General features: G+C 54.0%; 1 protein-coding gene across 1 annotated transcript in view; it reads left to right on the top strand.

The window, feature by feature from the left end:
• Rbm19 (RNA binding motif protein 19) overlaps positions 1–24798 on the top strand; it is an 82141-nt gene that overhangs the window by 1938 nt on the left and 55405 nt on the right. The window contains exons 2-20 of the mRNA XM_051161607.1: positions 864–1046; positions 1904–2023; positions 2194–2232; positions 2338–2536; positions 3019–3266; positions 4548–4628; positions 5160–5238; positions 6929–7000; positions 8485–8688; positions 10023–10153; positions 11463–11581; positions 11962–12058; positions 12917–13027; positions 13504–13704; positions 14612–14732; positions 21194–21360; positions 21523–21583; positions 22488–22567; positions 24366–24421. Of these exons, the coding sequence (XP_051017564.1) occupies positions 864–1046; positions 1904–2023; positions 2194–2232; positions 2338–2536; positions 3019–3266; positions 4548–4628; positions 5160–5238; positions 6929–7000; positions 8485–8688; positions 10023–10153; positions 11463–11581; positions 11962–12058; positions 12917–13027; positions 13504–13704; positions 14612–14732; positions 21194–21360; positions 21523–21583; positions 22488–22567; positions 24366–24421 (2369 nt within the window). The remainder of the gene's footprint in view (positions 1–863; positions 1047–1903; positions 2024–2193; positions 2233–2337; positions 2537–3018; positions 3267–4547; positions 4629–5159; positions 5239–6928; positions 7001–8484; positions 8689–10022; positions 10154–11462; positions 11582–11961; positions 12059–12916; positions 13028–13503; positions 13705–14611; positions 14733–21193; positions 21361–21522; positions 21584–22487; positions 22568–24365; positions 24422–24798) is intronic.

Raw genomic sequence — 24798 nt, 5'->3', positions numbered from 1 at the left:
TCACTGAGGGCACTGAAGTCCCCAGGAGACGCAGGATGCTCTCATCCATTAGATTTTTTTTTTTTTTAAAGGGGGAACAGACTCTTAAGTTTGTAACCTAGGCTGACTTTGAACTTGCCATCATCCTGCGTCTGCCTCCCCTCCATACCCAGCTTCATCTCAGGACTTCTTTTCTTCTTCTAGACAAGGTCTCATGAGTAGCCCTGGCTGGCCTATGCCTTTGCCATGTAGACCAAGCTGACAGATGTTAAAGAAACCTGCACGCCTTGGCCTCCAGAGTGCTAGGATTAAGGGGTGCATCACCATGCCTGGCTTTGTCACCAGGTTGTTAAACATAGCAGAAAAAATCCCTTTTGCAGTGGGTGGGTGTGGTGGAGCAACCCCCCAGGAAGGGAAGCAGGCAGGTCTCTAGTTTGAGGCCAGCCAGGCTTGCATAGTCCCCTTTGCAGTGTACTGTAGTGCAGTCCCAGGTGCTGGAAATCAGGGCTCCATTATTTTCTCCCATGGTTAGCAAATGTTTGCACTGCCTCCTTTGTCCATTTGCTTATTTGCACAAGCCTGAGCTGGGTATTCGTTTGCCGGGGTTGCAGCCACAGGGTGGCTGTTATAATTGCTAATGTCCTCCTAGGGGGCAGGATAAGAAAAGAGACCATGTGAGGTGCCCTGGAGTTTCCTCATCAAAGAAGCGAGTAGCCTTCTTAGGGGTGTTCAGCTGGTGTCAGGCTCTGAGCCTGGACCTGTCCACCCTAAAACAAAAGTACACATTGCCACCTGAATGTCTCAGGTCTAGGCGTCCCAGCTTGTCTGTCCCTTTGCTCCAGAGATGCCCAGCTCCTTGCTCATTATGCCCTCTTCTGTTCCAGATGAAGGAGGAGCGATTCCGGCAGCTTTTTGCCGCCTTTGGCACGCTGACCGACTGTAGCCTCAAGTTCACCAAGGATGGCAAGTTCCGCAAGTTCGGTTTCATAGGTTTCAAGTCGGAGGAGGAGGCCCAGGCAGCGCTGAGCCATTTCCACCGGAGCTTTATCGACACGTCCCGGATCACAGTGAGTCTGAGGGAGTCTCTCATCCTGTCTGCCATAGAGTGTGCCTTACCTCAGGGCTACACAGTTTTCAAGTGCCTAAGCATCAGTGCCTAGGAATCTGCCCTCTCCAGAGTTTCTGATGAATTAAAGTGAGTTTAACTCTCATTGTACCCTTTTCTGTTGTTTGACCTTTGTACCCTGAACTCATAGTATACTTCTGACAGAAGTGATAGATGCAGTTACTTCTTCTTAAGGGGCATCTCTGGAATAAAGTGGTTTGCTGACCAATAACAGCCTGGAATGTCCGCCCAGAGGCTGCCTCTGAGAGTGTATTGGAGGTGCCAAGGCTGAGGGAGACATCAGTTCCTGCATGGTCCCTAGTATTTTTTCACACCCTGTGGTCACCCCTGCTGTCCCAGTTACCCTACACTTGTTTTCTGCTGTGACTGGCTGATCTTGCTTTGGTGACCAATAGCCACCACTCCCTGTCACTCTGCGCCAGGCAGGTGCCACTTCTCAGGCATCCTTTGTTGGCCTAGGAAGTGAATGTGGGCTCCTAGTCTTCATGTGCCCCGAGTCCTGTCTGCTCCATCACTTGCTTCCAGGGCCCCTCAATCTCACTTTAACTTTTTCATCTGAGCAGAGAGGGCAGTGACATTTCCTGTCTGCTGGCGAGCATGGGAGACTGTAAATGGCAGTGGCCAAAATGACTTTTTGGAGGACATTCTCTAGGTTGGGGGTGAAAGTGATTCACTTTAAAACACTTAGCAAGTCAGTGACCACTGTACTCTGGGAAACTTATGCTCCTGGTGCTGAGGGGACACATACGTGCCAGGGTACCTCAGCAGCTGTGGAAACCAGCTCTTTTTCCCACGCAGGTAGAATTCTGCAAGTCCTTTGGAGACCCAACAAAGCCCCGAGCTTGGAGCAAACACACCCAGAAGCCAAGCCAGCCCAAGCAGCCATCGCAAGACTCTATTGTGTCAGACACTAAAAAAGTACGCAGGTGTTGCCCCAGCTCTATGCCCAAGGATGGCAGGGTGGTCTCTGGCTGGGAAGCAGTTGAGAGTAACTTCTGGATGGTTCTGGAAAGTGGGTGCCCAGAGCAATGCACTTCCTTTTTCCTTCCCGCATCACCAGTGTGACCCTGTCTGCCTTCTACTTTCAGGACAAGAAGAAGAAAAAGGTGCCCAGTGACCTGGCGAAGGTGAATGTTTTGTGGGTGCAGGGGGAGGGCTGGAGAACGGAGCCTCCCAAACCTTTGCCTCATCTCCCTCCTTCTTGCCCCTCCCACCTGGCCGCCCTGCCACAGCTGAAGGAAGATGCCGAGTTCCAGGAGTTCCTGTCCATCCATCAGAAGAGGACCCAAGTGGCCACGTGGGCAAACGATGCTTTGGACTCTGAGCTCCCAAAATCGAAACCCAAGCCAGCCGGGGACTATCTGAACTTCGACTCCGACTCGGATTCAGGGCAGGAGAGTGAGGAGGAGCCAGCCCCAGAGGAACACGAAGGTGAGGCTTGCACTCCTGGGAGTGTAGAGGCCTTGGCCTGATGGACACCAGTGCAATGTAGTTGGCACAGACATACAAAGGACACTTTGTATGTGACACTCACTGGTGATGAGGGCTATTGGAAAGGGCCAGCACCCACACAGGGGCTCACAATTGCTTGTAACTCCAGTCCCAGGGGACCCAGTGCCCTCATCTGGCCTCTGTGGGCACTGCACTCATGTGTACATACCTACACACAGACAAACACATAATTAAATCTTGCGGAGTGGGAGTGGAGGGCGGGAAGGGGCCAGGATGGTGAAAGGGAGCATGACAGGTCTCCATGTGCCATGGGTTGGGTGGAGAGACATGCAAAGTGTGTCCCAGGTCACCAAGTGTCGCTCGTCAGAGAACTGGCTGGAGCTGCATATGTGTGAGAGAGCCTTGGCTGTGGTGGGCATGGTGTCTCCGTTCACGAAGGTCGCTGACCTCTGTGTCCCCAGAGGAACAAGGTCCGCAGCCGAAGGCGGCCGTGCAGGAGGGGCTGTCTGACATGGACTACCTGAAATCCAAGATGGTGCGGGCAGAGGTATCCTCTGACGAAGAGGACAGTGAAGACGAGGCAGTGAACTGTGAAGAAGGCAGTGAGGCTGAGGAAGATGAGAGCTCGCCTGCCTCCCCAGCCCAGCAGGAGAATGGGAGCCGGGGAGCCATGCCTGGGAGCCGGAGGCCTCAGGAAGCTGCTGGCAAGGTGTGTCTGTCTCTCTGTCTGAGTCTGTATCTATGTCTGTGAGGGCTGAGTGAGAAACTGAGTCACCTGGGGTTCTTTGTAGCCTCTTCTCTAGGGAATTGACTGGGAGGGAAGGTCACTTGCTCACAGGATGTCCTCACAGCATATGTCCCTGTGCTGGCCTGGGAAGCTGTCTGCTGCTGGAATTGTATGGTGTCAGTGAGCTGGGCGGGTCCTGCCTTATACAGCAGCGAGATAAACAGCTGTGAGGAAGCTTCTCAGTGACATGTGAGGGCCCACTGCATGTTGGGTAACATTCTTGGCAAGCCCCTGATTCTCAGCACAGTCCTCTGCACTGGTGAGGAAGCAGGTCTTGGGCAGGGCAGGGCCTTGGAGCCTGAAGCTTAGATTACAAAGATGTCAGACCTTGAGGGTCTCTGCTGCAGAGTCAGGACACTTAGATACTCAGGTGGGACTGCATCCGCTTCCTGGGAGCATCCAGTCTTCTGCCCTGCTCTATGCTTTGCAATGAGGAAGGGAGAGAGGCCTCCATTCCTCACTGTATTTGCTGTCCATTCAAAGCAGTGTGCCCTGTCCAGGCTGTGTGGCAGTGTGGCGCTCACATGCCAGCACTGACTCTCAGTACCTGTCACCCCTGAGTGTGAGGCATCCCACCCCACAGACCTCTAGTCTCTACCTCACCTCATGCTATGTGATTCTGCAGCGCCACGATCTGGTCATTCGGATTCACGAAGGTGACCATGATACAGTCACTGTGCGTAGGTCCTGCAGCTGAAGCCAGGGTAGCCTTTGAGGTTCATGTGATGAAAGAAGTCGGGGGTACACAGCAGCCCAGGACAGACTTTGCCAGGGACAGTGTTTCAGGCAGGGCAGGTTTGGGCTTCAAGGGAGAAACAGAGAGCAGAGGCTCTTGGGAGTTATTGGAACTCTGGAATTGTGGGTCTTGACCTCAGCATCCTTGTGGAATTGTACTGCCAGCTGGACACCGGGAAAGCCCTGCCTTAGTGATACGTCTGGTTCCTTCCTGGGGCCAGGGCCTCTGTAGGTTTGCCAGAGGCTTGCCAGGCTCGGCATGTAGCCCTCATCTCAGGTGTGGTAAAGGTGCTACAGCTGCCAGCTCCACTTCGGTCCAGGCTTAGCTCACAGCAAGCAGGATTCTCGTGGAATTCTCCAGCTCCCCCAGCAGCTGGTGCCCCTCTCAGCTCCAGGGTGTCCCAGCCACCACCTGCCACGTGGGTGTCAGGTACTCACCACAGCCATTTCCTCATTGTGATCACTCAGGTAGAGAAGCCAGCCAGCCAGAAGGAACCCACCACCCCCTACACCGTGAAGCTCCGGGGAGCTCCCTTCAATGTCACTGAGGTAGGCCTTCACCGCAGACAGGATGCAGAGAGGAGGGCGGGCGGGGGGCGGGGAGTGCCAGGATCAGGTGACGTCATGAGATGGAAGGAGCGGGGCGAAGGGTCTTCTGCCATGGGAAGGAGAGGGATGGCAGTGTGAAGACTGGTTCTATTCCCTCACATTGGTGCCAGAGTGGACAGGCTCGCTGTTAAAACGGGAGGAAACACAAGACTGGAGAGCTAGCTCAGTGGGAAGAGTACCTGCTGTGCAAGCCTGAGGACCCAAGTTCAATCCCCAGGGTGTGTGATGTTAATGCTAAGTTAACATACAGCATGAGACCAGTTGGCAGGCACCTCTTTCTCTTTTCTGAGGAACTGGGGGCGGGGGTCGGGGGGTGGCAAGAACTCAACCACTGAGCCACATCCCTTATTCGGTTGTCAGGTGCTTTAGATTCTAAAAAAATTTTAGAATTGTTAACAGGCCCAATGAAATATTAAACTTGTTTTAAAAAAAAAAAAAATAGAAGAGGAAACACATTTCTTTTCCTTCCAGAAAAACGTCATGGAATTCTTGGCGCCCCTGAAGCCAGTAGCCATTCGAATAGTGAGAAATGCGCACGGGAACAAAACAGGTAAGGCAGAGAGGCCGCCCTGCACCTCAGCACTGAGGCTGCCGACCACAGGCCTCCTTAAGGACACCTATTTCTTTCTTGCTGTCTGTTGCCCTCAGTTCAGCATAGTCCATCTGCAAAGACAAGAGTCTGCTGGCCTTGCGTCTGGTGGTCTGGTCCAGTGACTCCTTGCCAGCTGTGTCTCCCTCCCTCCCAGCCTCCACTGCACCCACGGGCTCACACACTCTGTTGGTAGATGCGGGGTCCTGAGCTTGCTGCACTGCCCTTGGGTGTGTCTGCTGACAGAGGACCACTCTACCTCGTGGAGTGTGTGGCATGGCCCCAGGATTCCACTCTGGTCTCCTGGCCTCAGAGCACTAGATTTAGCCGTCATGAAGCAGAGAGTCTGGGGATCGCCCAGAATTGAAGCTGGGAGAAATGGACACCCTCCAGGCCAGGAGTCTTCGGGAGATGCAGCAGGCGTGTGGCTGCATTTCACAGAACCACAACCAAGGTGTTGTGGCTACAGGAAGTCCACAGTCTGCAGGCTGTCATGGGTCTTTGGCAAGAAGATGCCTGTGTAGAGGACCTGGGAAAGCAAGCACCCATTTAGGACAGTTCAGTCTCCATCCCTTTTCTTGGTTCTCCCCAGCACCCCTCCTGGCTTTACTACATCTTGTACCAACCCAGGTTTCACTTTTAATCCTGAAAAGGGTGCTGTGGGGCAGAGGGGCTCCACCCCAGCTCAGGTGCTTAGGAGCCCTGTGACCTGAAGAGGGCGCTGTGGGGCAGAGGGGCTCCACCCCAGCTCAGCTGCTTAGAAGCCTTATGACCTGAAGAGGGCGCTGTGGGGCAGAGGAGCTCCACCCCAGCTCAGCTGCTTTGCTTAGCCCTGTGACCTCCGGCACAGCCAGGGTCAGCCTCAGTCACTGTACACAGTGGAATGGGCCTGTCACCCAGGAATGAGGAGCTAAGGAGCTGACCCTGAGGGCTGCCCACTCCATGAGATCTATAGCACATTAGTCTGCTGCAGAGGTGGTGCCCCTGCTTTACGATACTTTAGAGACTGGGCAGGGAGCAGGGGAGGATGTCTGGGTTGTTACAGCAGAGAGGGCCAGCTGGGCTTGCAGCTGGAATACACATGGCGCTCTTAAGGGCAGTAAGCAGGGCTGTGAAGGAGCCGCGGAAGTGGGGCCCAGCCACTCCGGGGCTTCAGTCATGTGCTCCAGCCTAGGTGCAGGTGTGTGAGGACTGGGGCTGGGGAAGTTGTATCAGATTAAGAATAACAAGGCCGCAGGGCGTGGTGGTGCACACCCGTAATCCTAACACTTGGGGAGGCAGAGGCAGGCGGATCTCTGTGAGTTCGAGGCCAACCTGGTCCTGCAAAGCAAGTCCAGGATGGCTAAGGCTACACAGAGAAACCTTGTCTTGAAAAAAAAACAAAGACGAAGTCAGGCTTCCCCTCAAGAAGGATTCCTGGTCTGGATCTGAGCTCCAGGGGTGGTTGTCATAGCGACGTCAGGCTATCAGCATCCTGAACTGAGTCGCTGTATAGCCTCCACCAACTCTTCTCTAGAGAATGTTTGGGAACAGGGTGGGGCGAGCATGGTCAGGAAGGCCCTGCTGCTTGCTCCTGGGATCCACATGCCCATTCACACAGCTGTTGGGGTGTCGGGGCTGCCTGTGACTCTCCTCATCACTGTCCTCTCAGGGTATGTCTTTGTGGATCTCAGCAGCGAAGAAGAAGTGAAGAAAGCTCTGAAGTGCAACCGAGAATACATGGGTAAGGGCACGTCAGACATCAGTGAGGGTCGTCCCTATGATGACATCACACGATAGGCCTGGGGATCCAGCAGGGAGTCTGCAGCCCCACCCCCTCGAGTGGCCACAGAGTGAACACAGGAAAGCCCTAAATGGAGAATGCCATTCATCTGAGTGGCGTGTAGAGCCGGGCAGGCCGTACTGACCTGGGCCCTGGCTCCCTGGAGCAGCTTGCTGGGTCTCAGCAGCCTGGGACACTGGCTGACTGGGGAGGCCACATCCTTACCTGGCATGGACAAGTGGCTCAGATGTAGGTGGGGGCTGTTGACAGAGCCTCCTGAGGGAGGAGGGGACAGAGTGCATGAAGAGGATGGGTGCTGGCTGAAGTGGGGTGAGCATCTGGGGTGAGAGGTGCACACCAAATGTAGTTCACTCTCTCAGCGTCCCAGGCCAGGTTGTCATGTGAGGCCCTCCCAAGGCAGACCAGCCAGTCAGAAGTGTAGTGAGAATTCCGCAATTTTGGTTTCCAGAATTTCTATATTTAAAAAAACACAGAAATAGTTTTTTTTTTTATTTTATTATTTTATTCAGATTACAACTCAATTGTTATCCCATCACTGGTATCCTCTGCTCCTCCCTCCCTCCCGCTTTCACCCTATTCCCCTCCCCTAGGTCTATGACCGAGGGGGACCTCCTCTCCCACTCTATGGCCATAGGCTATCAAGTCTCATCTTGGTAGCCTGCTTATTCTTTCTTTGAGTGCCATCAGACCTCCCCAACAGAAATATTATAAGAATACATTTTTGTTTTAACCCCAGGTGTGGGGGCTTTGCAGCAGCTAACTGTGATTTGCCTCATGCTGTAGCAGAGGTGTGGTTTCAACAGCTGCAGATAGTTTCTGTGATTATGAGACCTTTGGAATTCTGGGAACTTTTCAGAGGGTATATAAATGCTGATAGGTGGCGGGGTGGTTGGTTGCGGTTTGTTAGTAGTTGTGCTCGAAGAAGAAACAAGAGAGAAATTAGAATCAAGAATTTCTCTCTCTCTCTTTCTCCTATCTAAGCTTTTTCTCCTATCTAGTGATAGGGAGTGAAACCAGGGGCTGGGGCTAAAGGGCAAGAAAAAGAAGAACCCATGTAAAGTAAGTAAATAAATTAATGGGGAAAAAAAAAAAAAAAAAAAAAAAAAAAAAAAAAACGAAAACCTATAAAGTAGCAAAGACCAGCTGTAGTGACAAGGGAGGGCCAGACCCCATCTAGGATGGCCCTGCAAGCTCCTCAGGCCTTTGGCTGCACCACTGAGAGGTGAACGAGGTGCCAGTGAATGTGGCTGCAGCCTGGGGAACAGTCTGCTGCAGACATGACCATGTGTACAGACAACGGGCTCTGGATGGCAGCAGAGCCTAGGCTGAAGGGACGGGGGGGGGGGGGGGGTGGGGGGCGCGGGGGAGGGTCGCTGGCTCTGGCAACCTCAGGCACCCCACAGCCCTGACCCGTCTTCATGCAGGTGGACGCTATATCGAGGTGTTCCGAGAGAAGCAGGCCCCCACAGCCCACGGTCCCTCCAAGAGCAGCACCACCCCCTGGCAGGGCCGCACGCTCGGGGAACATGAGGAGGAGGAGGACCTGGCTGACTCCGGGAGGCTCTTCGTGCGGAACTTGTCCTACACCAGCTCCGAGGAAGACCTGGAGAAACTCTTCTCTGCCTATGGTGGGTGCCGCTCCGCTGGTCCTGGGTGCCATCTGTGTCCAGCAGCTAGAGGCCCCCACAGCTCCTCAGCATGTGGGTGGGCCTCTCTTCACCCTCAGAATGTGGAGCAGAGGAGAGAGGGTTGTGTCCGCCTCATGCTGTCCACACTGCTGTCCCATCCTTACTAGACACTGATACACTTGGCTGTCAAAAGTCTTTTGGTTTGTGTTTTAGAAACAAGATGTTGCTTTATAGCCCGGGCTGGTCTTGAACTTGCAGCGGTCCTCACCCTCCTTATGTGCATGTATTACCACTCCCAGCTTTTGTCCAAAGTCCTCTGTCCAGGCTAGACAGCCAATCAGCTGGCCATGAGGCTGGTCTTTTTCTTTTTCCTTCCCCCCACCCCCTGAGAAAGAGTTTCTCTATGTATGACTGTCCTGGTTACCCTGGAACTCAGAGGTCCACCTGCCTCTGCCTCCCAACTTCTGGGATTAAAGGGGTACACCACCATGCCGAGCCTAAGGCTGGTCTTTTTAATGTGCTAACTTTCTTCCTAGCAGCATTAGGCATGGACCCAAGGCCTCACATGAGACAGGCAAGCTCTTGGGCTGAAAACTCTCAGGCCTGTAGTTCCCTGGACACGGGCTGCATTTGCCCATGGGGTCAGCATTATTACACAGAGGGCAGCAGGACTGTAAATGGGGCTGAGGTCCTGACACTCGTAAGATGCCTGCAGTAACTCCCATGTCTCTTCTAAGGACAGCTTGGGTGTGGAGGCTCCAGAGGGACCTGAAAGTAGGCAAGGTGGTGAAATCTCCCTGTGTGCCCACAGTGTCCTGCCAGCCTGTCCCCCTGCCTCCTGCCTGACTCGGCCAGAATGGAAGGAGGGGGTTTGTGTAGACTGGGTGTCCATTTAGGAAGCCAGAGACTCATGGTGGGGGCATGGTGATGCCCCGTGTTCAGAGCAGGAAGCATTGCCCAGCTTGTGCAGAGATGTCTCAGCACTTACGGGGCACCACCTGTAGGGGGCACTCTTGGCTCCACTCCTCATGTGTTAGCACAGCTCACCCCACACCTGTCCTGTGAACCAGGGGTCTTGTGGCATTTTATAGTTGAGGAAACAGGCCTGTACACGAGCAGGCACCAGAGCAGTTGTGTACAGCCCACACCTTTAACCTTGGGCTGATAAGCCGCTTGACACTTGCCATGCTCTCCTGTGGGACCCAGCAGCCTGAGCTGGTCCAGAACAGCCATTTGTTGACCTTCCCCAATCGGACCCATCGCCTGGCTGGGGCCCACACTCCTGTTACCCAGTGCTCTGGCCCACAGAAGACTGACGCTTGTCTTATCTCCAGGTCCTCTGTCAGAACTCCACTACCCCATCGACAGCCTGACCAAGAAGCCCAAGGGCTTTGCTTTCGTCACCTTCATGTTCCCTGAGCACGCAGTGAAGGCCTATGCAGAGGTGGATGGGCAGGTATTCCAGGTGAGTTGGCTCGGGACTAGTCAGGCTGGCTGCTGGGCTGGAGGAAGCAGGTGAGCATGCTGAGAGCCCACAGTGGCCTGCAATGCTGTCACCTCGCATGAGTTTTTAGAGGGTGTGATTTCTAAAGGCAGGGGTCTGGCCTTGCCGTTTGCTGTCAGGCAGTGGGAAGCGTGGTAGCCATGGTGTGCCCAAGCACCTCAGGCCGTTTGTTTGCAGCAGCAGGTAGATAGGTGTACAGCATACCTGCCTGAGCCTGGGGCTGCCTGTTTGGCCTATGTATTAGTCCATGGTTTATGGATGTCATTGTTACCAGGTGGACCTGTGTCCCGCTGCGTAGACCTCACGTTCCCTCACTGTAGCTTGTGGGGCCATGAGTGCCACAGCTGGGCTTTGTAAAGGGAGGTTTCCAGGGCCAACTGATAATGGCTCAGCAGTTAGGAGTACTTTCTGGGCCCACAGTACTCAGGAGGCAGAAGCAGGGGGATCTCTTGTGTTTAAGGCCAGCTGGGTCTACATATGGAGTTCCAGGACAGCCAGGGTTATATAGTGAGACCTTGTCTCAAAGGACAAAAAAAGAAATAAGAAAAGGAAGAAAAATCAACATTTATTCCTCTTCCAGAGGACCAAAGTTGAATTCCCAGAAGCCATGTTGGACCAGACACAACCACTTGTAACTCCACCTCCAGGGACTCTAGTGGCCTCTTCTGGCCTCTGAAGGCAGCGCGCGCGCACACACACACACAGCACATTCCTGGGCTCAGGCATATACACGTGTATGTAAAATTAAATCTTTAAAAACATGTAGTGGTGTCAGCTGGCCTCACCACAATGACAGGTCTCTGTGTCACACGGATGAAAGTAACTATGTCTTAAAATTTAACGAGTTCCTTGTGGGCTTACAGTTTCAGAGGGTGAGTCCGTGGCCATCAGGATAGGGAGCATCGCAGCAGGCAGACAGGGCATGGCGTTAGACCAGTAGTTGAGAGCGTGTATCTCCATCCATAAACATGAAGCAGAGAGCTAACTGGAAATGGAATGCACCTTCGAAACCTCAAAGCCTACCTCCAGTGACTTACCCCGTCCCACATGGTCACACCCCCTAATCCTTCCCAAATAGTTCACAAACTGGGGACCAAACATTCAAACATATGAGCCTATAGGGAGTCAACTCTCATTCAAACGGCCACAAACTACATGGTCTCACTGCTGTCCCCTGTAGTCAGATATAGATCTAGAGCTCTTGTGACCTGAGGTGGCATACTTGAGAGTGGAGCCCACCTGTGTTACATCCTCCTTCCATCCCCTCCAGGGCAGGATGCTCCATGTGCTACCATCCACCATCAAGAAAGAAGCCAGCCAGGAAGCCGATACCCCCGGGTCCTCTTACAAGAAGAAGAAGGAGGCCCTGGACAAAGCCAACAGCTCCAGGTTCTTGTCAACCCACCGTGGCCACTGAGCCCCAGTCCCAGGGTCTGCTGCCCTCGGCCCCACCTTTCGCTCTTCCTGGTGTGCCTAGTCCATGATTTTTCAGGGCCTCAGTTTCCCCATTTGTGGTATGGGGAGACCAGAAACAGCCTCTCCCCACCGCCTACAGCACTGTGTGGGTTATAGAAAAGCATGTGTGCAGAGTGCAGAGTCCCCGGCCAGAGCTAGGGCTGAGACACGATTCCTCAGTCCGCTGGTCTGCGGTCATGGGCCGAGCACACAAGGTGGGAGTTGGAGGGAGGGGCTCAGGCTGGCTTCCAAGAAGGAATGGACCTGCTCGGCCACCATGTGACCCTCTCTGTTTTACCCCCCCTACCCCTCAGCTCTCATAACTGGAACACGCTGTTCATGGGGCCGAATGCCGTGGCTGACGCCATCGCACAGAAGTACGACGCCACTAAGAGCCAAGTGTTTGACCATGTGAGTGAAGAGCCTCTGTGTTGTGGTTGATTTCATATCCGCTCTTTCCTAGGGGTCAGCTGCTGAGTTCTCTTAGGCCACACGTGGAGTGGGAGCATGCTTGTTACCTGCTCAGCCTGACGACACATGTTGATTGTGCATATAGCTCCACCCCTGCCTTATCATTTATCGACACAGGCTCAGCATCATCCCTGGACACCGAGCACACCACATATGAGAAAGTGATTGTATTTCAGAGAGGCAAGGGAAGCAGGCAAGGCTGATTTTCCCGGCATTTAAACAGCATATCTAAAATACTATGATTGGAACCTGTGACCAACATGAAAAAGGAGCCGTTTTTCCTTCTTCATCTGTTGCTGCCGTGTATTTCACACCTGGAGCAGGCCACCTTTTAGTGACACTGGCCACTGTTTTGAGCAGCCACAGTTTGATCTAAGTTAAGGGGACCGTTGCTGTGGCTCAGCTGTCAGCCATGCCCAGGGCTGAAGGGGACCTGCTTTTCTGGTGCCCTCTAGTGAAAGGAGACACAAATGGGAGGTCACAGTCACACTAGGCGGCTCAGCAAGGTGACAGAGGTGACACGAGAGGCTGGGGTAGGAGCTGGCTGAGGCTGAGGTGGCTGAGGCTGAAGCCCCTGCAGGCAGTGAGCTGCAGGAAGAACAGCAGGGCCATCTGCCTGAAGAAAGCCAGGGGAGGGCACCGTGGCAGCCATGGGACAAGCTGGAAAGGGCCCAGGGAGTTCCAAGGGACTGTGGGGGCTGGAGCCTCCTGGCTGGAGAATGATGGGTGTGGACCACACGCATTTCCCTCTGAACCACCTCCTGACGACAACCTGCGCCTCTTCCCTGCCTCCCACAGGAGACCAAGGGCAGCGTGGCTGTGCGTGTGGCTCTAGGAGAGACCCAGCTGGTCCAGGAGGTCCGCAACTTCCTCATTGACAACGGCGTCAGCCTGGACTCTTTCAGCCAGGTGAGTCCTTACTGCACACAGTGAGTCCGTGGTAGTCGGGCAGAGCAGGACTGGCCCCTCAGAGGATCCCCTGCAGAGAATAAGGCTGCACCCAGGGACAAAAGTCCCCAGTTCTTTCTGCTTCTACACCTAGGCGGCAGGTCTGCGCTGCCAGAAAGGAGCCTGGGCACCGAGTTGTGGCTCTTGTCTTTTATAAGCCCATGGGGCCACCCTAGAGTTTCAGTCTGGGCTGTAGTTGGGGTCTGTTGGACTCTGAGGCTTGGGGTGAATTGGGGAAGGTGTGGTCTGGAGTCATGGGCCCCAGCCCCTCTGCAGAGCTGTCTGTAGGGCATGGAGTGTGCAAAGTCCCTGTGAGTAAACACCCAACCCCCCAACTCCCCAGCTCTGCTCTCCAGCCCTGACCACACCAATGGCCAATCTGAAGCTATGCTCAGTCACCCTCCTGTTGCCCTCACACACATTCATATTCCCCTCAGGCCGCAGCAGAGCGAAGCAAGACTGTGATCCTGGCTAAGAACCTCCCGGCAGGTACGCTGGCTGCGGAGCTACAGGAGATCTTCGGCCGCTTTGGCAGCTTGGGCCGCGTGCTTCTGCCTGAAGGTGGCATCACAGCCATCGTAGAGTTCCTAGAGCCCCAGGAGGCCCGCAAGGCCTTCAGGCACCTGGCCTATTCCAAGGTATGGCCACTGATCTTGGTGGGGCCCCAGAGAGACTCTAAAAGCTAGAGCTGCCGTGAGGTGGCATGGGCCTCTCATGTGCAGGCTCCGCCCAAACCTACCTTCTCTCTTGGAGCTTGCTGCCCTGTGGTGGCCGTGACTACTGTACCGGGGGCTGCCTCCTAACTTTTGCTTAAAGAAAATAGCAGGTGTGAACTTCCTAGGCTGCTATTTTTGCTTTTTTGTTTTTTGTTTTTTGAGACAGGGTTTCTCTGTGTAGCCTTAGCTGTCTTGGACTCGCTTTGTAGACCAGGCTGGCCTCGAACTCTAAAGATGCACCTGCCTCTGCCTCCAAGTGCTGGGACTAAAGGCATGTGCCACCACACCTGGTTTAGGTGGCTGTGACAAGTGGCCACCAGCCTGGTGACATAAGGCTGTGGTATATGGTCTCTAAAGCTGGCAGCCAGAAGGGCAGAGTCTGTCCCAGACATTCTTACTGCTGATAGTCCCAGTGGCCCTAGGCGTGATTGTCGCTGCAGTCTCACCCAGTCCCCCTTACAACCCACCCAGATGGCACAGGACAGTCTCACCCCAGAATCTGCCTCATATTGCCAAGAAGGTCACTGTCACAGGCTTGGGCTTGAGGTCAAGACTTGACCATCTCTTGGGGAGCCACCATTCAGCCAGTACAAGGACTTTCTGTCTGTCTTTCTGAGTCTTTTGTGCTTCGTGACCTCGGCATCACGTTAGTCCATGCAGGCTGTACCCACGTACCTGGCTGTGAGAGAGGCCCTGGACCTAGCTGATCCAGGAAGGGCTCCGTGTCAGCCTTCTCCTGGCTCTGTCGTCTCTGGCTCTTCTGTCAGGGGGTACTGAGAGAGCCGGGTCTCTGATGTGGACCCACACCTTGGCACCCCTGTCTCTGCAGTTCCACCATGTCCCCCTGTACCTGGAGTGGGCTCCAATCGGTGTCTTCGGCGTAGCCTCCCAGAAAAAAGATTCCCAATCTGAGCGGCCTGCAAAGAAAGCAGAGGCAGAACGGGAGACTGGTAAGAGCACAGAGTCTGGGGTCACCGTGCAGTGGGCAGTGTTGGGAGGTGGGGCAGCTGAGGCTGTCATTAGGCCGCTGGCCACATGTCCCTTACTCTTCCTGTGGATAGATTGCGCAGGAGTGTCCAACACCCTTTAAAAAGTGGACCGTTGGGATCTTGTCACATAAGGTAGCCAAGTTTTAGTTTCTAGGGTGAAGGTTATAGGGACGGAGTCTTTGAGTGTGCTGTCTGGGATTTGAATCTACTGACAGGGATTTGAAAGAGACTCTGAGAACCTTGTCTCCAGCAGCCAGAGATGCATCCTCTGAAGCAGCTTGGGTGTCACAGTGCCCCCTGGTGGTCAGGAAAGGAAGTGGTCCTCTTAGCTGGTGCTTCACTGTGGGGAAGGGGCAGATGCATCATTGCCATTAGGTGCAGGACAGCTCTCCCTCATCCAGACTGATGATCAGGAAGGAGTACCTGTCCCTTTGAGAACATGAAGCATCCGGGTAACATCCCTGGTGCGCCCTGGGCAGTGGAGCCAGCAAGCTGAGGACTGGGGGGGTCAAGGTGTGGTGTGGAATTTACTGGGCTTTGCTTTGTTTTGACTTTCTCATGTAGCCCAGGGCAGTCTCAACCTTCCCATGTGGCTAAGGATGTCCAAGCGCCCGGAGTGCTAGGACCACAGGCTGGGTGACAGGTGTGTGGGCCACACCCTATTCCCTATTAAAGTATGTGGACATAGGATACATTGCAGCAAGGAAAGCGAAGGAGTAACGAGGTTTGGCAGATGGAGGGTTCGGATCCTTGCCCAGGTTGAGGTCTCTGCTCACTGTCCACTGAGGGCTGCACCATAGTTCCAGATGGGTAGTCACCTCTCTGTCTCTGCCCTTTGACCCTGACACATTCTGTTTGTCACGTTCAGATAGCTGGTGAGACGTGCAAACCCCTTCCTGCATCTGTTAGGAGGCAGCACAGTTGTCTGTCTTCCCCCCTCCCCCCAGAGGTCCCCTCAATCCCTCGTGATCTTATCAAGCGATATTTCTTCTTGTGGTTCCCCATTTGATTTTCACTGAGGTTGGGGTTGGAGCCTCAGTCTGTGGATGCTCTGCAGGTGCCTATCCATTGAGCTGCCCGCCTCTACCTGGCTTTGTCTTTACCCCACGTCACCCCAGGCCTCCAGCTGCCTTGTTTCTCAGCTCTCTACTACACTTGAGCCTGCGAGGTACATTTGACATAAAAGCAAATACATGAGAATTAGCCAGGGCCAGGGTCCCTAATGATACACCCTGGGAGGCCCATCTCCTGACTGGCCAGCAGTGTCAGGTTGTGAGGCCCTGAACCACTCACGAAGATAGGGCTCTGCTCACCTGTCCTCAGGCATCCCTCCCTGTTCTCCAGTGATCCCAGTAAACACTGGAGTTTATACTCTGTTTCTCCCTTTTCACTCTGTCTTAGCCAAGCTGTCACTGAGGTCAGGTGCCCGGCACCCCACTCAGCCATTAGGCATAGGGCAGGACAGCTGCACAGATAAATGTCGAGGCTGTGAAGACAGTGGGAGCCTTGTCACTCCACTCCTGTGCCGGGAGGGCTGGTTATGGTGGTGCTTGTGTCCTGAGCCACTGGCACACTGTGACGCGTGAGGGTGACTTTAGGTGGTTGTGGCCCGAGCCTGTGTGGTCAGTGGAACCTAAGTTAGACTAACAGCAGCAGTGCTGTGCTTGGGGGAGAGGCCTGTTCCTTGCCATGGCCGGGAGAGTGCCTCCCTTCTCTGAGCTCTGTTTTTGTAACATGGGTGATGGCCACTAGGGTACCCAAGGTTACTGTTGTCACCTACAGGCTGAGAACCAAGTGGCATCATAGTGCTTTTGTAGCCAGAGCTGCGTGACAGCCACTGTGCAGACAGACTGGCTACACCCACAGAGCCTGTTCCCCAGAGCTGCCGCCTGGGTGGCTGGGGGCAGGTAGTGCAGCTGAGCTGGACTGAGCAGTATCACTGGTGGCCTTGGGTGCAGACATTTCTCTGGAGCTAGAGGTTTCCTGACACTGGGGTCTGGGGTTGGTACTCTGTCCCTTTGTCTGCACCCACCCCACCCCCACCCGACCAGGTCCTGACCCTGGGAGGGGCTAGTTTCCAAGGCCACACAGCCTGTTAACTGCGCCAAGGCAACCTCAGCTGGGAGGAGGGCCCAGCTAACCTCCCAAATTTGGACCAGGAAGCCGTCCCTGACTATACCCCTACCCAGGTGCACTTCGTTCATGTCATCCTTAACTGTCTGGAGCTGCTCTGGTTCCCTGAGCTGTCTCAGTCCGTCCCTCCCCCTCCCCCACCCCCCCACCTCCCCGTGGCTCCTTTCATCCTTCTCTGACTACACTGTCCCCAGTCCTCTTGAGTTTCCTCCTGCCCCTACCCACTGCATATTGTTCCTAGGGTATTGGCTGGCCAGCTCCCCCATCCCTGCAGGGTGAGGACCTGGAGTGCTAGGGACCCAGCCGAGGATTTCACAGGCAAGCGGGGGAGGGGTGGGCAGGCTTTTCTGCAGTGAGCTTCCGGTCCCTGCATGAGTCCCGAGGGACAGGAACAGCGTGTTTTATCTTCCCACAACCAAGACCCTCACCTCCAGATAAAGGGCTGTGAGTCAGGGGAGGTCCCACAAAGCTGCTTGCTGCTGATAACAGCCTGTCGCTGTAGGCCTCACAGGAGCCTGGAGTGGGGAGGGGCTGGGGAATCCTACAGCCTGATTATAATGACGCCCCCGTGGCCGCCCGTGACTGGCTGTCATTGTACTGACTGAGGCAGAAGTGGATTTTCCCTGCCCCTCCCCGGTCCCTGCAGCCCACCAGCTCACCTCAGCCCTGGCCCTTGCCCAGCCCTCCACCTTTCTAGCTCCTTCCCCCACCCCTCCTTTGGTTCTTCTTGCTTCTCTTGTCATCCATCTGGACTTCATGGTACCCAGTTTTTCTGTTTTGTTTTGTCTCTCTTTTGTCTTCCCCGCTTGGGGCTAAAGCAGAAACACTTAAAAAACAAAAAAACACCTTGTCTTTGTCACCTGGCATTTAGCCACCTCAAGCCCTCCTTGGGCCCAGATGCAGGTCCCAGCAGGGCTAGTGGTTAGGTATAAGGTGGCTGGGATGAGGTCCCCCAGATGTGTGGTGCAGGCAGGTGTAGTGGATGTAAACATGTTTTGTTTTGATCCCAAGTGTGGGATGGGGAACAGACTTGTGAGAGATCAGGAGATGTTTATCCACTAGGAGATGAACCACCTCATGCAGAGCCTTGGGTTTTGCCAACAGAAACAAATCTTAGTACAGACTTTGAGAGGAGATGTGTGTGTGTGTGTGTGTGTGTGTGTGTGTGTGTGCGCGCGAGCGCGCGTGCGCGTGCGTGCCTTTTGGGGCCTTGGTATTGCTTGGCTGTTCATTGCTCCACTTCGAGATGCACCTAGAGAGATCACTTCCGGGCTCTGGGTTCCAGTTGCTGTTTCCAGGTTCCAGCAGCAACTTTGGTTTAATTGCTGGGCTGCTAAAATCTGGCCGACACTACAGCAGAAAAATTGCTCCCAGGAACTAAGTCCTAAGGTCTACTTTTCCTGTTCCCATTAACCTCTTTTCTCTCCTATCTAGGGTAAGTGGGACGGAAGGGAAGTATAAGCATTAGAAAATCTCAAATAAAGTAGGTTTTAGAAAGGTCAGACCCTACAGGCAGGCCTTCTCAGAACCCCAAGGAGAAGAGACAAGGCCAGTGCTCCCTGCTTGGTGCTGTCTCGCCTCTAGAGTCAGGGACTCACAGCTTTTCCTTCAGCAGCTCCAGGAGGGCCAACCAGGCAATGTGCAGTGTGCACAGGACAGGGCTGAGGTTTCGGATGGGAAACGGTCCTCTTGGATGCTTGTGCAGGCTGGTTCCCTGGTCCCTCCTTGCTCTTTCTCAGCACCTTCTGTAAGCGGAGCCTTTATTGACCCCCTTTATAGTTGGTGAGAAAGAGGGAACCCCTGAGATGTTGTGGGACCCAAATGAAGTCACATGCATGGACAGCGTGTGACTCAAAGTAACCCGCCCAAGGTCGGAACTTGTGTCTGTGACCCCCCAGCTACTCAGGAGCACAGCGAGCATGGTTGCCGGCCCTGTGCTCCAGGCACAGGCTGAATAGGAGAGACTAGTTTCCACAGGTGCTTCTGGAGTGCAGCTCACTGTCCCGGGCCCAGCCTCACGCTTGGTGTGCTCCACTCTTACTTAAGCCAGTGAGGAAGGTGATTTCACAATGGGGCCGGAGCTCAGAAAAGAGGGAACCTGAGGAAATAGGGACTAGTTGAATGCTTTGTAACACAGTAGGCAGGAAGGACCCTCAGGGAGAATGCGTGCGCTGTTACCTGATGGCGTTCCAGAGGTGGGTAGAGTGGGTGCACGTGTGTGTGCGCATGTGTGCACTATGCCCGTGCACTGCCGTGGCCTCATTAAATGCTGTTGTCTTAGCGTTTTGTTGCTGTGAAGAAACACCATGACCAAGGCAGCTTTTATAAAGGAAAACTTTTCATTGGGGCTCGCTTACAGTTTCAGAGATTTAGTCCATTCTTGTCATGGCAGGAAGCATGGTGGCATACAGGCAGGCATGGTGCTGGAGAAGGAGCTGAGAGGTCTACATCTTGGTCCACAGGCAGGAGAAGGAGGCTGCCACACTGCCTCGCTTGAGCATATGAGACCTCAAAGCCCACCCCAACAGTGACACACTTTTCCCAGCAAGGTCACGCCTCCTAACAGTACCTCTCCCTGTGGCCTATGGGGGCTATTTTCTTTCAACCCACCATAGCCATTCTGCAGATGAGGTGCTAAGGTAGGGATTCAGCCACTGGCCCTGCCACAGCTAGTTCAAGGCAGAGCCAGTGTGGCCTGCACATGTGTCCTAGCTCCACTAAACCTGTAGTTTCCCCACCTCTTTTCCAGTGCCAGGACAGGGTAGCCCTGCCTTGGCTGTGAGAAGAACGCCTGCTGCACCTAAGCATGTCTTGCATTTTCAGTGGGGCATTCTTCCTGGTGTAGGTTGGCTCATTGAAAATTGGGCAGGCCATTGGGACAGTTCTGGGCAGGCCATTGGGACAGTTCTGGGCAGACCAGCTGCATACCGCGGATAAGGTACCAGCAAAAAGCCCCCTACCTCCTGAGGCTGGGACTAGGCTGCAGCTGGCCTGCTAGGGAGGGACCTGCCCATCTTGGATACTGACCATAACCTTTCTCAGTCCCTTGCTAAAGATGAGAGTCGCCTCCCTGTGAGCATCTGAACACGCTCTGAGGCACAGGCAGAGCCTCAGATACACTGCCAGGGCTGTCTGGCTCCTGCCCCCTGAGTGGATGCTGCTGAGAGCTAGCTGAGTCCAAATCGAGGATGGGAGCGGACAGGGTCAGCAGTGTTGCACAGGTCAGGGCGTGGTGCATGAAGCCAGCAAACTGATTCCTTTGCTGGCCCCAACTGAGGCTGAAAGCCAAGTGCTACCAACTTCGGGTGTAAGAATTAATAGTGACTTTTTAAAACAGGTACATTTTCCTCTTCTTAAAAACCCCACAGGAAGACAAACCTGTTTGCTAAGGCTTGATGGGCTCTGGGCTAGGCCCACAAAGAGTTGAGGGCACAACTGAATTTCCCACTGTGTCCGAGAGGTGACTGTGTCATTGATGTCACTGTGCCATTTCCATTGGGCTTATAGGGGTAGGTTTGTGGGGTTGACACTCAGTTACAACTAGTTTGAGGCTTTCAGAAGGGCTGAGCCTCTGATGGACAGAGCTGAGCACCAGGAAGTCCCGCCCACATGTAGAAGCTAGACTGAGAACCTAGAACAGCAGTTTGTCACTTGGGCCTGTTCTGACCTTTCTGGTTTCTGACCTCCAGGGCGAGCATCTCCCTTGCTCGCTCGCTCGATCTCTGACAGCAGTGCCTCAGGGGGCTTTGGGTTCAATCCCTCGGGTCCAGGGTTCCTGACAATGAGCTGTCTCAGCCCCATTCTACAATGTGGAGAAATTTCAAATTGGACTTTAGTTTGAAAGTTCATCAAGGTTCCGTTGGTTGGTTGGTTGGTTTTTGAGGAAAAATAGCATTTTGCATAGGTTCATGGTCAAAGACATAGTACACGTAGTAATTTATTTAAAGTTAAGACCAATGCAGCCTCGGCCTGTTTAGCTCTCACAGTTTTGGGCTCCGTTTAAATGGGACCAACAGCAAGTCATCTGTGCGTCTGCCTGCCTGTCTTATACCACCCCTCTCTGTCTCTCCCTCCTCCCTCCCTCTCTTTCTCTCTCTTCCCCTCCCCCATCTCTCCTTCACTCTCCTTTTCTCCTTCTCTCCCTTTCTCCCTCTCTCCCTCCCTCTCCTCTCATCCCCTCTCCCCACCAATACAGGAGCCCTGTAATGTAGGTTTCGAGCTCTAGGCTGAGACATCTGTGTTGGCAGTGACCCCATGTAACACACTGGTTTGTTTGTTGATGGGAACAGCACTCGACACAGAAGGCGAAAAGGCTTCACCAGAAGGAGCAGAGGCCTTCACAGGCAAGATGGACGAGGAAGAAGAGGAGGAAGAGGAAGAGGAAGAAAGTGTCCCAGGATGCACTTTGTTTATTAAGAACCTCAACTTCAGCACCACAGAGGAAACACTGAAGGAAGTGAGTGTGACAGGGGACAGGGAAGGACACCCTCAGGCTGCGGCCTGATGACAGTGTGGGCCCCCTCATTCCCCTCAGGGGCCCCCTGGTTCACCTCAGAGGCGGCTCCTCACCTAAAGGAGCAGTGGCCACTGCCCGGTGACAGGAACTTGTCTTTTGCAGGCGTTTTCCAGAGTAGGAGCTGTAAAGAGCTGCACGGTCTCCAAGAAAAAGAATAAAGCAGGTATTTATCCCCCTGACTCAGCAGGAGTGTGTGAGAGAAGGAGACAGGACCCTACCACCCTCTGGCCTGCCTCAGGCCTCCTGCTCTTTGGAAGACCCAGGTGTGACACACTGGGCTCTTCTCTCTCTAGAACTTTCTCTAATAGTAAGCAGCTTTGAAACAGTTCCATGGGGGCAGCAGTGGGGAGCAGAAACCTCTGCTCCTCCTCTTACCTCTTTGTTCTGGAACTTTCCCAGAAATGCCAAGAAATGGCTGCCCTGGGGCTTTCCCTTCTGTTTCCCAAAGGAAATACCCAGAGGAACAAGCTCTAGAACATTCTACTGACTCATTAATCTTGTGCCTCCCTGGCCAGTGGGCACATATGCCCCGGGTCTGTCTTTGGGCCCAGGGACTATCCTGAGTCCTGTCTGTCCTCCTGGCTTCATAAGGGATGGGCAGGACCAGGCCACCCCCATCCAGAGTCCCTCTGATTAGGCACGGTTGGCAAGGATACCACATGGACTGGCTCAGCATGCTCCTGAGTGGTTACGGAGAGCCATGATGCCTACTTGATGTTCCTTAGGGAGGTCCCAGGATGCTGCTCGTTGTACCATGGTCATCGCTGTTACTTCCCACTCCCTCTGAAAAGCAGGGCCCGATCAAGGGGTCAATTATATTGTCAGTTATCTGCTATTTAATAGCCAAGGAGGCCCCATTGGTGGTTCACCTTAATGCCTGGTCCTGTATCTCTTAGCACAAGCCGAGGCTTTTGTTTGTTTGTTTGTTTTGGTTTTGTTTTTTTGATTTTTTTAAGGAAGAGGGGTGTGAAAAGGGAAGAGAAAGTAAGTGGGGTCCATCCATGGAGTCTTCCCATATGGTCTGGTCTGAGCTCCGCCCCCGCCCCCTTTCTCTCTCTTTCCCTCAGGAGTGCTACTTTCAATGGGATTTGGGTTTGTGGAGTACAAGAAGCCAGAGCAGGCCCAGAAAGCCCTCAAGCAGCTCCAGGTAAGCCGGGGTTCTGGGCCATCGTGGGGAGACCTTGGCCCAAGACAGATGAAGGGCCTTTCTCTCTTGTGGTGGCTTTGTTCATTCATTCTTTTATCACGATTCCAAACATGCTCGCTCTAGCTCACAGGCTCTTTCTTCATGGACCATTCTAACCCACCTGAGCCACACATAAGATAGTCTCTAACTGCAGCCTCCAACTGCAAAGCTGGTCATCAGCAAAATGACCCCCAGAAATCCCTCAGCTATCCCAGGAAGTGCAGCACGTGGGACTGTGCACACACACAGGCCCATCTGGTTGTCTAGCCAGTACTCTATTGGACCATGAGTGTGAACTAGACTTGACCCTCTCTCTGCTGGGGTGAGACAGGTTTCAGACCTGAGCAAACGTGCAAGAGCGCAGTGACAGGTGCACTGTGACAGTAACGCCTCCCCTGGGGGGACACTCCAGAAAACACAGAAGGCTCCTTCAGGAGGTGGCAAGTGAGCCAATACTTGTCACTACAGAGAAATCATCTCCTCAGAGCTCTGGGAGCTGGGGATGGCAAGTGCAGAGGCCTGTGGCAGGGATGAGGCAGGGATGAGCTTTGTACGTTTGAGAAGCAGAGAGGGGCTAGTATGGTGGGCAGCACTGGGGCAAGGTTCTGGGAAGGCGGGAGTGAGGAGAGGAGTGTAGAAGCCAAGACCTTCTTATAGGCCCTTTGGAGGGCCAGCCTGGGACTCTGACTTGAGTCTTAGCACCATTTCCCCAGCTGCTGTGAGGAGCATGGGTGGTCAGGAGGTAAGTGGGGAATCCTCGTGCCCCTCACAAGACGTCACCCTAGCTTGGACCAAGGAGAAAGTTGGGGGAAGGGCTGAGAAGAGTCTAGGCAAAGAGGCAGGCTGTGATTCTCAACAGCAACAGCAGGCCTGGGGCCCGTGGCTGCCCTAGAGGGACCTGAATCTTGCTTAAGACAACAACCACAAGGCCAGGTGTGGAGGCATACAGCTTTAATTCTAGCACTCAGGAGGACCTCTCAGTCCAGACCAGCCTGGTCCACATTAGCAGGTCATAGGCTTGCCTGAGCTATATAATAGACCTTGTCTGAAAAATATAAAGATAGCCAGAGCTCTGTGCGTCAACAGTCCTCTCAGGCCATGCAGGGCAAAGGATGTAGCTCAGCCTGTGCCCTGTGAGGTTTTTGTCTTTCGTTGCCTAGAAATCCCACTTCGTTCCTGGACTCCCATGTCTTCATTTGACTCAAATTCAACTCTGCACGTGGGCATCTATATTTTCTCTTCTTCATCTTTCTCAAGAATGGGTAGCCCGGCATTTGCATGCGCACCCTGTGCTGTCCTATGTGGGAACGTGTGTACACATCACTGCTAGGGATCGTGCGTGCCCAGCCCCACGGGCTGCACTTCCTGGGACAGCCGAGGGATTTCTAGGGGTCATTTTGCTAATGTACCAGCTTTGCAGCTGGGGACTGCAGTTAGAGCCGAGCTTACGTGTGCCTCGGGTGGCTTAGAACGAACGGTCCATGAAGAAAGAGCCTGTGAGCTAGAGCGAGCTGTCTGCAAACTAGACCTGCAGGCTCCTCTCCCTGAGAATGCCTCCTCTAATAGTGGAAATGGCTCCCTGGGTACCCAGGAGGTCAGGAGTACATGGGGGACTGGGTCTCTCTGGCCACCTGCCGCTCAGCTCAGGGAACCACTTTTGTGTCAAAGCCATCTCTGTCCTTGGTTCCCACCAACCTCGGGGACTTGAGGGGAACGATGGGTCAGTGACCAGGTCCGGTCATTTTGTGTTGTGTTATAGGGTCACATCGTGGACAACCATAAGCTGGAAGTGCGGATCTCCGAGCGGGCCACTAAGTGAGTCCCCAGGTGTCTCCTCTGTCCTTGGATGGGTGCCAGCTCTCTTTGTCTTCCCTTGGTGCTGATCGTTCTGGGGTCTTGTGGTTCTTAAATGCTAGTTCCTCACCTCTTTGGGGTTCTTTCCAATTAAGGTTTCACTTGCCAACCACGCCTATGTCTATCCCCTGGCTACAGAGCTTTGACGTGTGTGTGTGTGTGGTGTGTGTGTGTGTGTGTGTGTGTGTGTGTAATAAAAAGAAGCAGATGGGACTGGGAGTGCAACCCAGGAGCAAGGTGCTGGTCCAGAATGCTCAAGGCCACCCCTCGTGGGGTTCTTCTCATGGTCCTTGGTATGGGACAGCAGCAATGGGCTGTATTGATGAGGGAGCCATGGC

The sequence above is a fragment of the Acomys russatus genome, chromosome 19, assembly GCF_903995435.1.
Source record: "Acomys russatus chromosome 19, mAcoRus1.1, whole genome shotgun sequence".
Lineage (NCBI taxonomy): Eukaryota > Metazoa > Chordata > Mammalia > Rodentia > Muridae > Acomys > Acomys russatus.
Note: the sequence above shows the minus strand (reverse complement) of the source record. Positions and strands in the feature narration are given on the sequence as shown.